General features: G+C 38.8%; 1 protein-coding gene across 6 annotated transcripts in view; it reads left to right on the top strand.

Annotated features, from left to right (window-relative positions):
* The window catches only part of LOC130908562 (collagen alpha-1(XX) chain), a 93,518-nt gene that overhangs the window by 24,236 nt on the left and 47,293 nt on the right, over positions 1–21,989 (top strand). For 3 of the 6 annotated variants that reach the window (XM_057824143.1, XM_057824134.1, XM_057824120.1), the window contains exons 4-12: positions 11,480–11,623; positions 12,278–12,436; positions 12,781–12,972; positions 14,948–15,115; positions 16,246–16,365; positions 16,445–16,609; positions 17,457–17,615; positions 17,901–18,073; positions 21,665–21,794. In XM_057824143.1, coding sequence (XP_057680126.1) covers positions 11,480–11,623; positions 12,278–12,436; positions 12,781–12,972; positions 14,948–15,115; positions 16,246–16,365; positions 16,445–16,609; positions 17,457–17,615; positions 17,901–18,073; positions 21,665–21,794 — 1,410 coding nt within the window. Of the gene's footprint in view, positions 1–11,479; positions 11,641–12,277; positions 12,437–12,780; positions 12,973–14,947; positions 15,116–16,245; positions 16,366–16,444; positions 16,610–17,456; positions 17,616–17,900; positions 18,074–21,664; positions 21,795–21,989 lie in introns of those variants that run through there. The other 3 variants (XM_057824153.1, XM_057824129.1, XM_057824158.1) reach the window with 2 other exon arrangements.

The following is a 21,989-nucleotide window of genomic DNA, read 5'->3' as shown; positions in this document are numbered from 1 at the left end:
AATGAACCGAACCGTGACCTCAAAACCGAGGTATGTACCTAACCGAGATTTTTGTGTACCGTTACACCCCTAATATATATTATATATATGTATATATGTGTATATATATATATATGTATATATATATATATATATATATATATATATATATATATATATATATATATATATATATATATATATATATCACCAATTTGTTTCGGTAATACTTAACTTATCGGCCGAATTATTTCGTCTGTGTTAAATTCTGCTTTTTTCACTCTTCATAAAGCACAGAATTTAGTTTCTTGAATTCATTTGAGTCAACGTTTATTGCAGCTCCGCAACTCGGACCATAACAAACGTAACAACACAGACTTTCTGTGTCCGTCAACTATATCTGTCCCTTGGGAAACTCAAACCCAAATAACAATAGTTCATTTTGTTACTGTCGTGTCGACAGCGATGAGCTCTCTCGGATTTCCGACTTACGTTCTCACTTTCATTTTACCGTATCAATCCATGGAAGAAACATTTATTCATCATGATGAAACGAGCAAGTTATACAGCAGCCTTTAAAAGAAAAGTCACATCTGTTTTGTTTTCTCCTAGATTCTGGTAAGTTGGAGAAGTTGTCAAATCATAATATTACCGTAAAAATTGTCAGTTTATGGTAATGTTTTGAACTACCAATGTGCTATGCTTGTGTTTCACCAGTCAGTAAAATGACATTTCTGTATCTGTACACGAGCTCTGTTTTCTTGTATTCTTCTATTTATTGGTGCTAAAATTAGGGTGCGCGTTATAAACGGGTACAATAATTTTCCCTAGATTTTACAAGTAAATTTGGGGTGCGCATTATACACGGTTGCGCCTTACAGTTGGGAAATTACGCTAATGGTAAATAATACACTTTAACACATTGCCGAAGGCAGAACAACGACGTATATGCCAATATATACCTTTTTAAAAACTTTTTAAAATTTCTATTAGAAAAAAATTTCAGTAAAATGTTACACATTCTTGTGTATTTTCCACTTATTTCCACAGTTAACATTGAGACTTTGGGCCTCTTTTGACCTCGTTGTGAGTTTGTAAGGTTGTGACTTCTGATTAAACAAACTCGATGCCAATCAAAACGTTTGTTCTTCATTTTCCCCAAATTAGAATCGATAAGAGAATCGATAAAGAATGGAATCGTTAAGCAATATCGATAAGGGAATCGGAATCGTAAAAATCGTATCAATTCCCATCCCTAATCATAACGAAATTCAACTCAAGGCATGACAGGCTCTACTTCCAGCCCCTCACTGATAGCCGAGTTTCTTACCCTATCTTAAGACACTAATTTCAGTCACTTTATCTGGGATCGTCATCTTTTGGTCACAACCCAGAGCTCATGACGTTGGTCATGGTAGGAATGTAGATCAAGCGGTAAATAGAGAACTTTGCCTTTCGGCTCAGCTCCCTCTTTACCACCGCAGACTGATGAGGAGTCTACAGATGCCAAACCGATCCTGCTTTCGATCTCCTGTTCCGTTCTTCCCTCACTACTGAACAAGAACCCAAGATACTTCAACTCCTCTTTGCCAGGAAGGACCTCATCCCTGACTTGGAGAGGGCATTCCACCTTTTTCAGGTTGAGGACCACAGTCTCAAATTGGAAGTCTGCAAGCCGCTCCAGCAACAGTTGAAGATTGCGGCCTGATGAAGCCCAAATAACAACATCATCTGCAAAAAGCAGAGATGCAATACTGAGGTCACCAAACTAGACCCCCTCGACGACTTGGCCGCATTTAGATAGTCTGTTTATTAAAGTTATGAACAGAATCAAAAGGCAGCCTTGGCAGATTCTAACGTTCACTGTAAACAAATTTGTTTAGATAAAATCAGATCATCTCAAACTCTGGCCTGGGACCATACAGTCCGTAAAAGGTAGTCTCCATACTGCCGGAACACCCCCCACGGGTCTCCCAAAGGGACACGCTCAAAACCCTTCTCCCTGCCCCAAAAACATGTAGACTGTTTTGGGTGAAGTCTCACTGGGTGTAGAGGTGGTCCACACTTCAAATTTATCACATCTTGATAAGATCATTTTTCTTAAATCTCGTCAAATAGTTTTCTCCATCTTGTTTTGAGTGTTAAAGACCTATTAACAGATTAATGTTTCATATTATTTCCTCTTTAAGTAAATACTACTATTTGTTATTATTAAGCTTATACATCTAAAAGTTGTCATTTTAACAAGTCATTATCAGTCATTGTTTTGATTATATCCAGGGGTGCACATAAGTGGTCCGCATGCGCGCATGCGTACTGGACGTAGACAAATGCACTGGCCCTCAACGGCTTCCATACGCTTTTGCGTACAGATGGCTGACCGCTGTATTTGCGGCGGACACGAGAAAATAACTTCTCAAAATTTTGAAGAGGCAGGCCACACTGAGTAATTACTTTAGTGATGGGACGAAATGAGCCGAGGTTCCGAAGCTTGTGTCGAGTAATGGGAAGGGGGTTTCCGCGAAGCTTGTAGCGAGGCGCGCTTCATTTCGGCAAAACCCGGAAATGATGACGTGGGAAGCCTTGCCGGCGGCCGGTGGCCGGCGGCCGGCTGAATCTCGTGAGTGCTTCGGAAGTGATCCAACGTTTGGCGCACATTGCAAAAACAGGACAGACTACGGTATAAATTGGTTGCAAAACGCAATGGCGATCGCCTGTTATCGCACATTTTGTGGATTTCGGGCTCCTGTACTTGTTACATCTGTGCGCAACAGTGCAACCAGTGCAATCTTTTTTCGAGCCTTGTCCTTTGCTTGCGATGGAACCTGCACGAAAAGAGCGATCCTCCCCTGTATGGGAACATTTTGATTTGATTGCTTTCAATAAGGTAAGGGAGAAAAACTACTTTAATATAAATGTGAGTGTGTGTGTGTACCTATCTGAACCAAACATCAACAGAATGAACAATCCATTAGTGTACTGGGAGGCACAAAAGAATACCTACCCAAATTTATATAAACTGGCACTCACATTTCTCTGCACCCCAGCTTCATCTGTGCCTTGTGAAAGAATATTTTCTAAAGCTGGTGAAATATTTTCCAAAAAAAAAAAGAAACTGTTTAAAGCCAGCCACTGTGGGAAAGCTATTATTTCTAAATAAAAATGAATAACAAATTACCCTTAGCACTTGTTGTATTTTGTTCACATACTAAATTACTAACACAAGCACATTCATATCTTTGTCTTAAGCAAATAGCCATTGAATTCTTAACAATGTTGACCTCTTGGGCTTCTAGACCACTTGATGGCGCCATAGGGTAAATGAAGCACCATGAAGCTTTGCTACATGTGCAAACCAATTGGCTGCAAAGCTTCATTGCTTCATGAGGCTTCATTTGGCCATCACTAAATTACTTCCGTGTTCCCCCACCCCCGTCAAAAGGCAGACAGATGACAGAGACGTCACCGGAGCTACCGAAAAAAAGGACTTTTGCTGAAAAGTGGCTACAGGAGGTACCATGGCTAGAAGCAAATGATGCTCGCACGGAAATGCGGTGCAAAATGTGCAGTGAGAATCCCAATGTCGCCGATAAGAGCAGCGCATTTTATGTAGGGTCAAAGAATTTCAGCCATCCAAACTTTGAAAAGCACGAAAAAAACAGAGAGCATGTGGCAATTAAGCAAACTATCGATGTCAAACAGGACCCCACTCGCCCTATGGACAAGTGGCGGAATAAAGGTAATGAACAGCGACATGCACTGACAAACGTGTTTTTGCTCACATTTTACAAAGCTAAACATGCACGTTCAATGAGGTCTTATGAGGAGGATATCCCACTTTTAAAAAGGCTTGGAGTTAATGTGGGAGCCGCATAATGCCCTTTATTTTGAATTGGTGCTTCTTATTTCTTTACATTTCACTTCAAAGTAATGGCAATTTTGTTGTGCTAGTTGATGTTAATCAAGCATTAATTGTTAATATAATTAATTAAAGTTAATTGGCTCTAAGTAAAGCTTGTCATAAATTTATCGCATCAGGCGGGTCGGCTCTCAAGCTCAATGAGGACCAAGTCACATCTCCAGGTCCTCCTCTGAGAACCTGGGCAAAAAAATTATGTGCACCCCTGATTATATCATATCAAAGTCATTATATAATGCAAATAAGGTTGCTTAAAAGTTGGTGGGGACAATTTGAGCATCCTGAAAAGTTGGTAGTGTTATGGCCTTTCCGTCCCCTATGCACACCTACGCCCTTGGACGGGCCCGTGACAAAGATGTTCGTAACACCACAGCTGTAAGGGACTCATTTTTTTTCCTTTTTAAATTTTTTTTTTTTTTAATTACAGTTGTGAATAAATCAGTAGTTTGGGGACTGTAGACTAGGGTCGATTGGGAAGTCGAACCCCTAAATCAGGACGAGCAGAGTGGTTTTCGTCTTGGCTGTGGAACAGTGCACTGCAAAAACACCTCTGCTAAAAACTTTTCAGTGTAAATCTACCGGTACTAGAAATTAGTGAAATGATCTGCCAGTGCTTCAAGTAGAGTTTACTCAGATTTCTTGAAATAATCAAAATAGCTAGCTGAAAATAAACTTAACAGACTTATTTTAAGCAATAAATAAGTATATTTAATCTTTTAAAAAAAAAAGCATTGAAATGCCATAAAATTTTCTTAATTCAAGAATAGATATTGTTCAAAACATTATTTGAAAGCATTTTTTTCTTGATTTAGTTGAAAAATGACCAAATTTTAGATGTATGGGCTTAGAAAAAACAAATAGTAATACTTACTAAAATAAGTGGAAGAATCTGACGCATTAATCTAATAACTGCCACACTCAAAACAAGATGGAGAAAATTATTTGACTAGATTTAAGAAAAAATATCAGATTAAGACGTTATAAAGTCAATGCAGATTTATTTTGCATTAATCATTTACCCTATCAATTAAGTAGGTTCTTATTGGTGAGAAATGTAGCCCTCACCGCCGTTCACCCATTGGTCTTATTAATGTCCTGTCCCCAGCAAAAAGTGTACATGCAGGTTATGCTGTTATATTGTCCCTACCAATATTGAGACCAAACCTACGCCGTTGGCCACATCGTATTTGTATTTTTACTCGAAGGGCGAGCTAGGGCCACACCATTCATCGACCAATTGAAAACTAATTGATTAGCAAATTAATGAACAGTTATTATGACAGTTGAATAATCATTTGGGGACATTGTTGACCTTAAAATTTTCCAAATCCTTTTTCTTAACAGCAAATATTCTCTGATATTTTAATTAATGTATTTTTTTTAATTAAAAAAATGTACAAAAGGGGGAACAGTAAATTTTCCCATTTTTGTGACCCCCCCCCCCAGTTTTAATCAAAAAGGAAAAAGCAGTACATATTTTAACTTAGTAAAATTTATTTATGTATTTACTTATTTACATTAGTACGTAATTTATAAAAACAAAAAGAAATAAACAGTATTTTTAATTTTTTTCTGTTTTTTTTTTTTTTTTGCATTTCTTTTTTTGCATTTTTATAAAAGGAAGAAAAAAAAATTCCGATTTCTGTAGCCCTCGATCGTTCCTATAATTTTGTTTGAACTTTAATTTCGCGAAAAACATGAATTCGACAAAATAATTTATCTTCCCTGACCACACAAAACAATGTGGCAAGACAGATCCGGCCCCTGGGCCTTGTGTTTGATACCAGTGCCTTAATGCATGGAAGTCCAGGAATACACTGCACATTTGCGGTTCATATTTACAAATTTTAATCTTTTTTTCAATGTTTTTATTCACGTATTTAAAATTTGTATTTTTTGTGTAATATCACAAAAAAAGTTGCTTCAAAAATTGTGTTAAGGTAGCATGTTGTGGAGGAACCATGAGTACTAGTACTCTTTACCACATTGTATGTGTGTACACACGCATGCTCAAACACACTTATGTAAACAAATAATCTTTTTATTTTTTTATTGTGTTTTTTTTATTGTGGCAGACTTTTTTCCATCTCCCCTATTCGGAATACGATAGTAAGTCTGGAACAATATGGTGTTTCGTACGTCTGCTTTGGTCAGGATAGGCAGCAAGTTTTCACAAGATTTTGAATTCTGGCTGCAGGGAGCTGCCTACATTCCTAAGGGTAAATCAGTACTATGTGGTTAATAACCAAAAGGAAGGGAGCCAAAAAAAACATACACAGAAGAGTTTGTGTAAAAGTCAAATGAAATCATCGAACTGTGAATCCAATGAAAGCTGTCAATGTGTGTGATGTCATATGGAAACATACAGTAAGATCTCAAGTTGTAATATCTAGACTCAATATAAGGGAACTTATATTGACAGTTAGATCTTGGAATTGCTTGTTTAAATATTGTAGGTGAAGCAGTCTTTTCAATACTTATGCTGCTCTTATTGCAGGTCAAATCATTTAGACCAAATGGCATTGATTAAAATTATCGTCTTTACCTTATCTTTGCACTGTTTGGACAGTATTTGCCCATTTTCAGTGGAATTCAAAAGAATTGTCTCATGTTAACATCCTCCTGTATTTGGGGTCATCTAACTTCAGCTTTACACTTCAGAAAATTGAAAATGGCCCATATTTTTGTGCCATCCTCGCCCCAAAACTCTTTTTACTTTAATTCTTTACTAATTGCTGTAGAAGAAATTGTACAGTAATACTTTATGTTGATATGTTGCTTGGCATGTGCTGGTATGAGATTTTGACGGTATGATAACCTTAGGCAAAAATACCGAGGCTTCACGGCCGAGGCTTCACGGTATTGCAATTATAGCTCTAAAACAGAGGGGCCACAAAGGGCCGCAGTGGGTGTGGGTTTTTGTTGTAACCCATTAAGAGGACACATTTTCACCAATCTGCCGTTTTACAAATGCAATCAGTTGATTGCAGTCAGGTGCTTCTCATTTCTGCTGAAACCTCATTGTTTATACTATCTGTGCTGGGTCAGTTGGAACAAAGACCAGGACCCACTGCGGCCCTCGAGGACCGGTTTGCTCACCCCTGCTCTAAAATATGTTATTTAGAGATTTATGGGTTTTAAAAAAATTCCATTGAACAGGATTTTATTTTTCGCAACATTTTTGCAAATTGGAACATCAACATGAGTATAATGTTAAAATAAATAACAAAAAATAAATAACTTAAATGTTTTGAATAAAATTGTAATGAATAGAACTTATAGACTAAACCACAGGTGTCAAACCGATTCCAGAAAGGGCCAAGTGGGTGCTGGATTTTGTTCCAACCGATAACGCGAAAAGAGTTTAACCAATGAACTTCCTGCTGAAACAAGCAGCACCTGACAAAGTTTAACTGATTACACGTGTAAAAGATCTAATTGGTGAAAAGTAGTCCTCTTCATTGGTTGGAAAGCAAACCTGCACCCACTTGGCCCTTTCTGGAATCGGTTTGACACCTGTGGCCTAAACCCACTGCCACAGCTCAAGTTGCTAAACATCAGAACAAAAATAATTATTTTCTACAAAAAAGTGAAAACACTTTATTATTCATTAAATTTTAATATTGCAGACACTTCACTGACTTTAAAGCTCAATCCCAACATTTTTCGAGTACAAGTTATGACGTATGAATGTGATTATGTTCACCTTTTCTGGGCTATTATACCACTACTACTATTAATATAAATTAGTTAAATATTAACACGGACGGCGCGCATGTGTATGACTCGTATCATTATTTACACATTATTAAGAGTCTGACAATATCTACAGCAATATATCGCGATATTTTGCAACCCAATCGGGTACCGATATGCTCCCTCCAAGTATTGATACTTTTATTTGACATATTGGCCATAATATGGATTGTGGATGCTGTAAACCTCTCATCCAATGTTTGTTGAGCAATTCCTTGGCAGTCCACTAGGGGTGCTCAAGAGTTGGTGAATGTAAAGTGCGCGCAAGTCGTCTAGAGAAGAAAGGAAGCTACAAGCGTAATGAAAAAAAAAGTTGAGCGAGAATTTTCTGACCAATATATCGCTAAACGCTGTATCGTGATAATGTTACATAATTGTTATCGTGAGCCTTGTATCGCGTATCGTATCATATCGTGAGGTGCCCTAAGGTTCCCACTCCTACACATTATACACACACACACACCTGCACACACCTTCTCTCAACACAGAAAGTCACCAGATAGAAAAAATACCACACGCTGTATTATGAAAATGCTATTTTGAACAGATGTTTACAATGGCGGAAGACTTTACAAAAGCATGCTAATAGTGAGAAAACTAGTTAGCAGTCTTGGCATGCTAACTAGCCACGTTAACAGACTCGTTATCAAGCTTACCGTATAGTATTTGTTTTACCATTGCTTGACAAACTAAACACGCTGGAGTGAACTCTCATAGCTGGTGGGAAACGTTCATGACAACGTTTACTTACCATAAATTTTGTGTAAAGTGAGGAATGAGGTCACGTAAATATGAAATCGTGTTTGAAGTGTTGCCTGCACGTCGAATGTCATTCCCCCTCCAAGCCGCGGCCATCTGTTTCTTTTCGGTAGCCGAAATACAGTGCTGGCCAAAAGTATTGGCACCCCTGCAATTCTGTCAGATAATGCTCAATTTCTCCCAGAAAATGATTACAATTACAAATGCTTTGGTAGTAATATCTTCAGTTCATTTATTTTGCTTTCAATGAAAAACACAAAAGAGAATTAAAAAAAAAAAATTCAAATCATTATCATTTCACATAAAACTCCAAAAATGGGCCGGACAAAAGTATAGACCCTACCCACGTGACGTCACAACTCCGCTCTCCTGACTGGTGCCGCCCACTTGTCCGTCAACACATCGTGTTGACCTGTTACGGCTACGTACATTCCTCCTATTTACGGCGTGTTTTTCTGCTCGTTAACATTAATAATCAAAATGGTGAAGGCGTGTGTGGCGGTTGGTTGCAATAACAGAGAAGATAGACGGAGAGACTTGAAGTTCTACCGGATTCCGAGAGACACGGAGAGGAGAGAGCGAGATGGGCTGCTGCAATTCGACGAGAAAACTGGGCTCCAAACGATTACCACAGATTATGTAGTAGTCATTTTATATCTGGTAAGATGCATTTAATATATATTTAGAGGGTTAGGGGCTGACAACCACAATTAAGATCATTGCTAGGCTAATCGCCGACAACATACACGTATGTATATAGTGAGAGTGCTATCGCTAAACCATATAAACATTAAAAGCCCTAGCTCCATTGACAAATGACATGAAATACATTAGACTTGACAGTGGATGTTAGCAAGAACAAAAGATTTTGAATTGAAAATTTCGTAACTCACCTTCCGAGCACAAGATTCCTGCCGAATTTTCGTGTACGAGGACTTGTTTCACCCAACCAGCAACGTAGCATTTATAAGCCTTCAAGCTCTTAAAGTTTTTCAAACTTTCGTGAGAATAGGCTGATTTTGTGTGGACAAGATAGTTGTAAATATCAGGGTCAGGCAGAGACGGCGAAGGCAGCCGGTCAAAAATCATCGATTTAGGCATCAAATATGGATCTGGCGACTGTATAGAACGAAGCTTTTCCACATAACGCCTTTTATGCAACACATTCAGTGAGTTTATGGCATCAGAAAGCACGGGGTCTTCCATGAAATGCATTTTAAATTCCTCGATCAATTGAAACCAATGCTAATACAGAGACAAAATGACGGACAAGTGGGCGGAACCATACAGCGAGCACGTGGTTTTGTGACGTCGGTGGGTAGGGTATATAGGCACCCTTTGAAAAATCATGTGATGCTTCTCTAATTTGTAAAATTAACAGCACCCGCTACTTACCTGTGGCACATAACAAGTGGTGGCAATAACTAAATCACAGCCAGTTAAAATGGATTAAAGTTGACTCAACCTCTGTCCTGTGTCCTTGTGTGTAACACATTAAGCATGGAGAAAAGAAAGAAGACCAAAGAACTGTCTGAGGAGTTGGGAAGCAAAATTGTGAGGAAGCATGGGCAATCTCAAGGCTACAAGTCCGTCTCCAAAGACCTGAATGTTCCTGTGTCCACCGTGCACAGTGTCATTAATAAGTGTAAAGCCTATGGCACTGTGGCTAACCTCCCTAGATGTGGACGAGAAAAATTAACGAGAGATTTCAATGAAAGATTGTGCGGATGGTGGATAAAGAACCTCGACTAACATCCAAACAAGTTCAAGCTGTCCTGCAGTCCGAGGGAACAACAGTGTCAACCCGTACTGTCCGTCGGTGTCTGAATGAAAAGGGACTCAATGGTAGGATACCCAGGAAAACCCCACTTCTGACCCAGAGACATAAAAAACCAGGCTGGAATTTGCCAAAACTTACCTGAAAAAGCGAAAAACGTTTTTGAAGAATGCTCTCTGGTCAGATGAGACAAAAGTAGAGCTTTTTGGGAAAAGGCATCAACAGTTTACAGGGAAAAAACAAGGCCTTCAAAGACAAGAACACGGTCCCCTTAGTCAAACATGGCGGAGGGTCCCTGATGTTTTGGGGTTGCTTTGCTCCCTCTGGCACTGGACTGCTTGACTGTGTGCATGGCATTATGAAGTCTGAAGACTACCAACAAATTTTGCAGCATAATGTAGGACCCAGTGTGAGAACGCTGGGTCTCCCTCAGAGGTCATGGGTCTTCCAGCAGGACAATGACCCAAAACACACTTCAAAAAGCATGAGAAAATGGTTTTAGAGAAAGCACTGGAGACTTCTAAAGTGGCCAGCAATGAGTCAAGACCTGAATCCCATAGAACACTTGTGGAGAGGTCTGAAAATGACTGTTTGGAGAAGACACCCTTCGAATCTCAGAGATCTGGAGCAGTTGACCAAGGCGTTTGTTCGCAGTTATTCGCAGGGTACCAATACTTTTGTCCGGCCCATTTTTGGAGTTTTGTATAAAATGTTAATGATTTAATTTTTTTTTTCATTCACTATTGTGTTTTTTTATTGTAAGCAAAATAAATGAAGATGTTACTACCAAATAATTTGTAATTGCAATTATTTTCTGGAAGAAATTGAGCATTATCTGACAGAATTTCAGGGGTGCCAATACTTTTGGCCAGCACTGTACCCAATACTAATACCATACAAGCGACTGTCTTTTTTAAAGGGGGGAAAAAGCTCAGGTGTAGTGTCACCGACAGAACACAGGACAGAGCAACAACTCGAGGGGGAAGGGTGAGCACTGCCCCTCCAAGCTATTTCTCGCTGCATTTTTGTGACAGAAAAAAATAGCTAATACCATACTACGGTATGACAGAAAATTATAGTGGGTTTGAAACTGTGACGCTTTCATACCACAGTAAACCTTGAAACCGGTAACCGGCACATGCCTACATGACTGCTTGTCAGGAGACTTGCTTTGGATTCAAACAATGCAGTCTTTGACAAAGCCAAGTTGTTTTTGTTGACAACATACCATATTTAATGTTGTTGTTGTTTTTAAAATTTATTTATTTACTTATTTATTTATTTTTCAGACGTACCACAGCCAGAGCTCATGTTGACCACCACACGGGGCCGGGCAACTGTGGCAGGACTGGACTCCAGTCAGGAGTATGCCCTCCAAATTCTCATGCTTAATGGGACGGCCGAGAAACTTCTGGCAAAGCGACGATTCACCTGTAAGACAAGCAGCCAGGTGGATGTCAGCTATTTGAAGGGTTGGGTGACTGGAAAGAGGCCAAAATAAGTCAACAATCAAATCTGTAAAATTAGTAGTTAATGTTTATTTTGATTTCCAGGGTATGTGTCCTTTTTGTTTTTATGATTTTCTCTCGCTCTGTGGTTGGTGTGTCAACATCGCCACAGCAGAATTAGTTGCTGTTCCACCATGTCACTGGTTGTAGGTTACTGTGTCGAGTCACACATGCCCAGGCAAGCCTCAGTATTGAAATTTGCAACATTAGCTGTCATGATGGAATGAATGATGGAAGTCTGGGAATGTCTTTGCCACCACCTTTTGACTTCCTCTTGCGTTTTGTGATTCTCTCAAGCCTTGTCGATTGTTTCCGGCTTGAAAATTCACCCTCAATTTGCAAGTTGTTGACCTTGATGTCAGACCATGTCATCTAAAAATAAACAGATCTGCCAATACTTCCCCAGTTTATTTGCTGTAAATCAGGGTTGCGCAAGTCCAAAGCATGTAATTGCAGCTGTTTGCGCCCCATTTTTATAGTTTCATCAATTCATTTGTTTTTAATTCTAACAACTTACAAAATTGAGGTACATTCGCAGCCTTAGAACTACTGTATAAAAGGGGCCCTTGTCTCATTTAGTGGATGGTCTACGGGAGGAGGAGGTGATACGTAGTGGCCAAAGGAGGAAGCTTTTGCCCGGAGGGTCTGGCTCAGGAGATCTGGATGATGTTACAGAAGCTCTGCCTACTCTTCTTTATCCAGACCCTGTGACCACAACTGTTGCCAGTATGAATGCTGGTAAATTATTTTGGGTAACACTTTATTTGATACCGGGGTCATAAGACCGTCAAAATTATAATATGACACTGTCATGAGCATTAATGAATGTTTTTTGACAGATGTCATTAAGTGTCATCCGGCAAATTTTGTCACTAACTCAATTTATGTCCAGTACGGATCTTTTACATCAATTCAAAAGTGGTATAATTTTCTGGATGACACTTAATGACATAAGCATGCTCATGACACTGTCATATCATAATTATGACGGTCTTATGATGCCGGCGTCAAATAAAGTGTTAGCTTATTTTGATACATAGGAATACGCACACAAACAGTAAACCATGACCTCCTTTTGCCAGAATCACCCACTATAGAACACTCTCTCCCACCCCTGGATGAGCCCCATGAAAAATCTACCAGAGAGAAGAAGAAGAGGAAGAAAGAAAAAGAACGGGAAGGTTCTCAGGATGAAATCAAAGATGAACAGGGGACAACAGTGGGCAAAGAGGAGAAACCGCAGAAGACAACCCTCCCTACACAGCCTATTACAGGTAAATAACACCAAAAAACTAAGGACTATTTGGTGCGTATCTTTAAATCAGAAGATTAGGTACTATCCTGTTATTTTAGTGCATAGGTTTCAAAAGATTCATTTCAAAATGCTGAGCATTCAGGGGTTTGAGAGCAAGCCGTTTGAACACAGAATGTGTGCTGACATGATGACAGTTTTAGCACAACAGGAAAACATAATGAAAAACCATGCTGTTTGTCCGTAGGGCACATGTTATCAATTGTCATAAAGTTCAAGGAACATGCATTTACACAGATGTAAATGCTCACATGCACTCAAAAAAATGAAACATGGTATTTATGCAAGAACCTTATTTCAAGTGGTTTCACACAACTGCTTTAAGAAACTATTAAGTTCTGAAGTTAAATGAAAAATGCCTAAATGATTTAAGAAATACTTAATAAACTACTTGAACAACTTAAGGAATTCCTATTCAAACCTTTTACATGCAAAATGTGTAACCACCTTTTGTTTTCTTAGAATAAGAGTGTTCATTTTAAATATTCTTGTGTTAATATTCTGTATGAGTGGAGGACCCTTGTGCAGAACATGGGCCTAACTGACAATTGTACCCTAATGTTGAGCTCGCGAGAGGTAACAGAGGGACTTTGCATCCCTTAAGTACGCACAGAAGTCAGGCTCACTGTTATGTGTTTTTTTTCAACAGAATACACTGCAGCTATTTACAGACAAAACTACTTACAGTCATGGTGTCACTTCACCCACAAGTCTTTGCGCCTACTTCGTTTTCTGACACGTGCACTGAAACTGTGTGTGGCTGATTAAATTTAACTCCGCCAAGGGTGTACGTGTGCAACTCGTTTAATTGACACTGTGCCAAGAGCGATTTTAACACTGCTAGTGTTAAAACACCCAAATCAACACCAATCAACTCAAACATCATTTACACCCAAAAATCAACGCCACAGTTTTTGCTGTATATGGCAACCTCAAAGGGACAAAAGTCGTACAATTTGTGCAATCACGTAACAAAAATATGAAGCAATGCTTTATATAAGTGTTTTAATTGACGCTCTTACATGGTAAATACAACAATGGGTTCAGTAATTTGTAACAATAAAAAGCTAATATGTGTATACAATGAAAACACCTACCAGTATTTAAAATTTTATTTTATATAATTTAATCACGTTACATATATATTAGGAAAATGCTTATTTATAAATGTTTTAGTTGACTTTCTTACATGCTAAATACAGTGGTATGAAAAAGTATCTGAACCTTTTGGAATTTCTCACATTTCTGCCTAAAATCACCATCAGAAGTGATCTGATCTTTGTCAAAATAACACACTTGTAAAAACAGTGTCTGGTTTAACTGGAACCACCCAAACATTTATAGGTTTTCATATTTTAAAGAGTATAGCATGCAAACAATGACAGAAGGGGGAAAAATAAGTAAGTGAACCCTCTGCCTAAGGAGACTTAAAGAGCAATTGAAACCAATTTTTACCAAGCAATTTAAGTCAGGTGTGTGCCTAATCACTTTTGAGTGGTTTAAACTAAGCTGCCCTGCCCACTATAAAACACACACCTGGTAAGAATTTTCTTGATGAGTAGTATTGTGCATCATGGCTCGATCAAAAGAGCTGTCTGAAGACCTGCGATCAAGGATTGTTGATTTGTATAAAGCTGGGAAAGGATACAAAACTATGTCTAAAAGTCTGGATAATCATCAAACGACAGTCAGAGAAGTTGTCTACAAATGGAGAGTTTGGCACTGTTGCTTCTCTCCCAAGGAGTGGCCGGTCACCAAAGATGACGCAAAGAGTTCAGCACAGAATACTCAGAGTAGTACACTAAAAAGCATAAAATATATTTTATATAGCATAAAAATATACTCTTTAAAATGTACAGTAAGGAGCCCATATGAACCTCCTGAAAAATGTATTTCTCAAGTCAATCAAACTGTTGGGTGTGATTGATTTTTTTAAGGCATGTTTCCGAGAAAACCACTCGAGTGCAACACTGAAGCCGCAGCCGATATTGTGTTTTTGGTGGACGGCTCCTGGAGCATTGGACGCACAAACTTCAGGCGAGTCAGGGACTTCTTGGAGGGACTGATGACACCCTTCCGCATTGGACCTCAGCACATTCAGATTGGTAAGGCGTATCAGGTGTGCAATTGTATGTACATTGCTGGCCGAAAGTATTGGCACTCCTGCAATTCTGTCAGATAATGCTCATTTTCTCTCATGATTGCAATTACAAATGCTTTGGTAGTAATATCTTCATTTATTTTGCTTGCAATGAAAAAAACACAAAAGAGAATGAAAAAAAATCATGATCATTTTACACAAAACTCCAAAGCTGGGTCTCTCTCAGAGATCATGGGTCTTCTAGCAGGACATTGACCCAAAACACACTTCAAAAAGCACTACAAAATGGTTTGAGAGAAAGCACTGGAGACTTCTAAAGTGGCCAGCAATGAGTCCAGACCTGAATCCCATTGAACACCATAGACCTGGAGCAGTTGGCCAAAGAAGAATGGTCTAAAATCTCAGCAGAGCATTGTAAGAAACTCACTGATGGATACCGGAAGCGGCCGTTCGCAGTTATTTTGTCTAAAGGTTGTGCGACCAATTATTAAGCTGAGGGTGCCAATACTTTTGTCCGGCCCATTTTTGGAGTTTTGTGCAAAATGATAATGATTTAATTTTTTTTCCCATTGTCTTTTGTGTTTTTTCATTGTGAGCAAAGTCAATGAACATATTACGACCAAAGCATTTGTAATTGCAATCATTTTCCGGAAGAAATTAAGCATTATCTGACAGAATTGCAGGGGTGCCAATACTTTAGGCCAGCAGTGCAGATATTGTTATTTGATTTCACGCCCATATAACACTTTTGCTTGGCTACAAATTTTCTTCAACACAGCATTAATGGAAAAACAGGACAATATGGATTGTGAGAAATGTTTGTTTGCACCCCCAGATGCCACAATCAATTGCTGATCTGTGTTAAACACAGCATCAAGCACTTTTATTGGGTACCGACCCCTTGTCCTGAAGATGGAGTCAACACTTAATGAAAAGACTGTTCTACAGTTTTGGATTGCGCCTGCCTGAAAGCCACTGATTAAATTAGCAGATGAACAAACCTAGTTTCTACAATTTAAGATGTCATCTTTTGTCATCGTCTTTTGCCAAATTGGCAACATATACAGCAAGAAAGATAAGGTTTCAGTGAAGAAAAAAAAAAAGTGTTTAAAAGAGTGTATGTTCCTCTTTTAGGCCTTACTCAATATAGTGGAGACCCACGAACAGAGTGGCAGCTGAACAATTTCACCACCAAAGACCAATTGGTTGAAGCAGTAAGGAATTTCAGATATAAGGGAGGAAACACTTTCACAGGTAATGTATATGATGTTCTGATATGAAGTTGTCTATTATTCATAGTGAAATGTATTCATTTGTATGCATTCAATTTTAGGTCAAGCACTGCTCCATGTCATGGAGGAGAACATGAGTCCTGAAGCGGGCGCAAGGTCCGATGCACCCTTCTTGCTTGTGCTTTTGACAGACGGTAAATCGCAGGATGACGCCATTGCTGCAGCGAACCGACTCAAGAATGCGGGTGTAGAAATCATCGCTGTAGGTGAGATTGCAACAAGTGAAGCTGGGGTTGTATAAATATGATTGTATGCTCTATGTCAGGGGTGCCAATGCATTTTTGGGGATTGTTCCGTCATTGGTCAGTTTTTCAGTCACTGCTCATACAATCATTTGGAAGTCTACACATCAGCCCTTGCATTCAGCCTCGGTGACACTTTGCATTAACGTGTTGACTCAAAAGTACAGTTTTGAGCTTTCAAGTACTACTACAGGGACCATAACCAGCCGCGATAAGTGAAGAACCGCGAAGTGGAAGTAAAGTTTAATTTAAAAAATATATATAAATTTATCAAATGGTTTTTAAGCACTTCAAATGTAATGATTATGATAAGTTCTGAACATATTAGTGTCCCACCGAATTATTTTAAAACATGAATAAAGTACTGTTGTAGAAAAATGCTTTGCTTTATTAAAAGCTTCATTAAGTGAGTCCACTCACTCCACTCCACTGCTTACTTACACACAATGAGTTGCCACAGCAAATGTTTTACAAGTGATTGACGCATTCGGCTCGTTTGAAGTTCGTGACAAGATCAAACACAAACATATGTCAACATCGTTAACTTTAAAAAGCAACTCCAGTGCACGCCCTGACGAACAAAGAGCAGGGAGAGGGAGGGAGGGAGTGAGAGTGAGACTGCGTGATCGGCTCGGGACAGCTCATTTATATATATTTTTTTTAATTGAAAAAAAAATCTGTGATGGAGGCCGTGAAGTTTGAAGCGCAAAGGAGCGAGGGATCACTGTATAGCAAACTAATGGGTCACTAGGATTTTTATTCATCTATTTTTAACTGTGGGAACTATTATCTTTTGTTCTTATGCATTCAGGCGTCAAGAATGCTGATGAAGCAGAGTTAAGACAAGTAGCTTCAGATCCAGTGGATGTGAATGTCTACAACGTCAACGACTTCCCTCTGCTCAGCAGACTGGTGGCCCGACTTGCACACATACTGTGCGGGAAGATAGAGGACCGTGGAATCATAAAGCGTAATAAGGAGCACCCTACAAACTATTAAGCCAGCACCACTATACTTTTTTTTTTTGGCATATATGTTCTCTTACGTCTTTTGGTACTTACTCCACTATGATGCTCATTAACCTACTGTGAGCATCATAAAGGGAATGTGCACCAAATTTTGTTATAAGACAAAATTTTGACCCTAACTGTTAAACATGAGTTATTGCATATTCTAAGAACACATCATCGTAACCCGCCTATTTATATATTTGATTCATTTTTTTCTACATTCATTATCACGTCCCATTTTCTAGGACGTGAGCCAGAGCCCACTATAGATCCGACATTGTCTTACCCAAGTCCCACTGACCTCCGCTTCTCCGACCTGGGTTCCAGAGAGGTGATGCTACACTGGACCAACCCTGCTAAGCCAGTCCAGCAGTATAGGGTGGTCTACCATAGTGCCGAGGGTCAAAGTCCTCAGGAGGTCAGAGACTTTAACCATACTTACTTTATCTTTGTTGCAATGACCCAACGTGTGGAGCTATTAGGGGTGCACGATATCCATTTTTTGAAACCGATATCGATAACTTCTTGCTCCTCAAAGCCGATACCGATATCGATAACCGGTAATAAATATATAATTTTTTAAATGTATAACCTGAGTTTTTGAACACCTGGAGGTTTAAAGAAAAAATATGGTGGATTCAACATGGATTTGCCTTTGTTCTCATCAGATTTTTCATAATGACATGAACAAAACAGTGCGTTTCACTTCTGCACTGCCCGACAGCCCGCTAAGAATTAATGCACTTCCATAAACCACAAGGCTTGGTCTTTTCTTGCTTTTATGGGAAGACACTCGTCTTAATTCTGTGAAAGTACAACAGAAAAATACACATATTCAATACTCAATATACAACAAACTGCACAATACACTTATATACACAACTATTATATATATAGCATAGCACACTAGCTTGAGCTACTAAAGCATTGGCTGGCTTCTATAACACGACTTATGAAGTTCTGTACATGTGACCCTTGAAAGGTGGAAAAGCGCTATATAAATATATCACCATTTACCATTCACCACAGAAGTAAACATATTTTGCACATCCATATGTAATAGTAAACATAAAATACTTACATATATTTCCGAGGCGGAAACGTAACAGAAAACATTCACGACTGTCAATGCTACCGCTAGACAATGTGTAAGTGATTGAACCAAACTACAGTAACAAAAAATAGGTGCATTGAATTATTCTGACCAGCAGGTGGGAGCAATGCCCCGCAAATGGTCAACTGATTTCCCATACTATTGTGTAAACTGCAAAGTCAGAACAGTACATATTATCAGTCCTATTATAAATGTTATTGGATTTATCGGGATGACGTCATAATTCCTATTACCGGACCGATAATTATTGGACCAATAATTATCTTTCACCAGTAGGAGCTATTAAAAAATTATGTGAAAGGAGAAGGGACTCTTTTAGAAGTAGATTAAGAAATTTAGAGTCATTTCAATTTTTGAATCAGAAGTGGGTCCCAACAGGATAGCAGTAAAGTGAGCGCTTCTATAAAGTGACACTGCATCCTACAATTAGATAATGATATGTTTGACAACAAAGAGATGCTTGACATGTCTGTTGTAATGTTGAAAATATTTTTGTGGGTGGAAACAATTGCTTTCAACATGACATTATAGGATAAGTGAGTGTCTCCCCTTGTCATTACTGCATTCCATTACCTGTACACACATTTGGCATCCCACCTCTGTTTCAGCTCTGATCCTACTTCCAATGGTGGAGTATGGTCAAGATGACTTGGTTACCCCATTGTGAGTCACATTCATTTTTACAGAACAGCAGCGTTGTACAAATGTCTTGCTGTACAGCATAGGTGGAGTTTTACTTTTGGGATAGGGGGGCACAACATATTGATGACCCCGAAACGCAGTGTCAGCCATAAAATTAACTTACAAGAATATTTGTAATAATAAGTTGAAAATGAGCATTTTTTTTTGTTTACCATCATTCTTGAGGGGAATTCTAAATCGGGCTGCTTAGGACAGCAATACTTTTCGGCAAGATCGTCATCCATTGAATATGGTACGCCCGCCGGTGTCGTGCCAATGTAGTTATCCCCGTCAAAAATTGTATCCCCTGGATACAATCTTTTGCTTATATACAATAAAATATTTGCTTTATTTCCGTGTTTTGGTGATGTAGTTATCTACGAGGTTTTAAAACATGACCCATCCATCAAAAAAAACAAAAAACACACAAAAAAAAAAACTTTTTTTCTGTCATATAACGTAACATACGTACTGAACTGAACAAAAAAAAAAGCAATGCTTTACTCTTTTACTCGTATGATGACCTATAACTGTTTTTACTGTAATTCAAGTCCTGTATGGAGTTTCTTCAGTTTAATAAATGTCGATGTCCAAAATATATAACTGTGGTTCTTTTCTGGCTTCAATGAATTGTTTAAGTCGACATAACTCATAACTAATGTATGTGTGTGCGCTCCCGCGGTCAGGGGATACAATTTTTGACTGAGGTAATTACATTGGCAAGACACGGGTGGTGGCTCTGTTGTACACTTAGCATCTTTTAGTGGGGCAAATTAAAACTCCGCTCACCATTTTGGCGGTGCTCTCTGGCGTTTCATGGTCCACATTTTCAATCCTTGGTTTTTGCTCAGTAGTTGCTGTCGCTTTTGAAAGCTTAAGTTTGAAAAAATTATATCCATCGTATATCCAACTTGCCTCTTCGATCCTCGGTTGGTTTTGGCTAAGCAAAGCAAATGACTGTCTAAGGTGCTAGTCACATGCAAAAAATAATTTTGACCCATGATAAAAACATCTTTTTTTATTCATTTCATGCATTTTTGTTGTTTGTTTCATTGCTTTAAAACTTTTATAGACAATATTTTACCAGAGAAATTTTAAATTAATTAATTATTATTAATTCTTAATTTTAAAATCATATATATTGGAAAGTCAATTACATGCAATGACACTTTTCGGCCACGTCTTAAACTCTGCGTATACTGTACAGCAGCTTTAGAAAGCTGACAAATCAGAATGGTTTGCCCTTGATGGAAGTCTGCCATCAACAGAGTATCATTATATTGTAGTTCCCTTGAGTAATTTTCAATTTTGAATAATGAACCCAATGGCAATTTAGTACAGGGATGTCCTCGACCTACAATATTTCGACTTTATAACGCCTGTGCCTCAGCACCATAGTATCTGTTTCGTTAGTGCATGTCTGCTGCACTGGTAGTATCTTTTTCTTTTTTGCCCTACTTTTTTCACATTATGGCCCTAAAAAAGAAAGCATGGGTCTTCTAGCGGGCCTGGTCTAGCCAAAAGAGTAGAAATGATCATGGAAATGAAGCCTGATATTCTAAAAGATCGGAGAAGGCGAAACACCAACAAACATTGGGAAATATATGCTGCATTCAGACCAAAGTTAAACGATCACATGAAAACGCCTTGCTTGTCGCTAAAAGCAGTTTTGTGTTTAAAAAATAAGTTCAGTAATGTAACAAATCGGGCTGCATGTTTGATTCAGGTTGCAATGTTGATATGTTGAGTGTTGTGTCTTTTAAGCTGTCTGTAAACGCACCGCGTGGATGACTGTGAGAGAGGGAGGGGTGGACGATTTGGCGAGTTGGTTTTGTTTTTGTTCCGTTGGCGTTACAGTAGTCGTGTTTCGGTTGCAAATCAACCATTGAAAACCCTAACTCTCCATCCATCTCCCAGCAATGGTAAATACAACATCTTATTTTTTTGTACTAAGTATTTTACCGTAAATTTCGACTATCGGTGAAATCTGAACCTAAGCCTAACGCGGAAATACGGTGTTATGTTGCCAGGGTAAGAATGTAACTTGTTCATAACTCAAGGACACTCTGTATTCTACATTATGTAAATTGAGTTTCATTGCAGGTTTATAAAGAACTCCTCTCCTGTTCGTGCCGATGCATACATCGTTGTCAACAGTCTTCTCACTGTATGTCTCTGGCATGGCTGACTGTAACTTCTCCCTCTGTCTCCAAGGTGGTGCTGGCTGGCTCAGAGTCATCTGTTCTTCTCCAAGGCCTCTCCTCTCAGACACTATATCATGTTTCCATTTTCCCGGTGTATGAACACAATGTTGGGCTGGCACTCAGAGGGACTGTCACAACTGGTGAGGCGAATTCTGCTATCTGTTAAATAAGGAGTTTTTGTTTTACATTTAATGCACTTCTACAGCACTACAGTGGTATGAAAAAGTATCTGAACCTTTTGGAATTTCTCACATTTCTGCACAAAATAGCAATCAATTGTGAGCTGATCTTTGTCAAAATCACACAGATGAAAAAAAATGTCTGCTTTAACGAAA

This window comes from Corythoichthys intestinalis, chromosome 2 (assembly GCF_030265065.1).
Source record: "Corythoichthys intestinalis isolate RoL2023-P3 chromosome 2, ASM3026506v1, whole genome shotgun sequence".
NCBI lineage: Eukaryota > Metazoa > Chordata > Actinopteri > Syngnathiformes > Syngnathidae > Corythoichthys > Corythoichthys intestinalis.
Note: the sequence above shows the minus strand (reverse complement) of the source record. Positions and strands in the feature narration are given on the sequence as shown.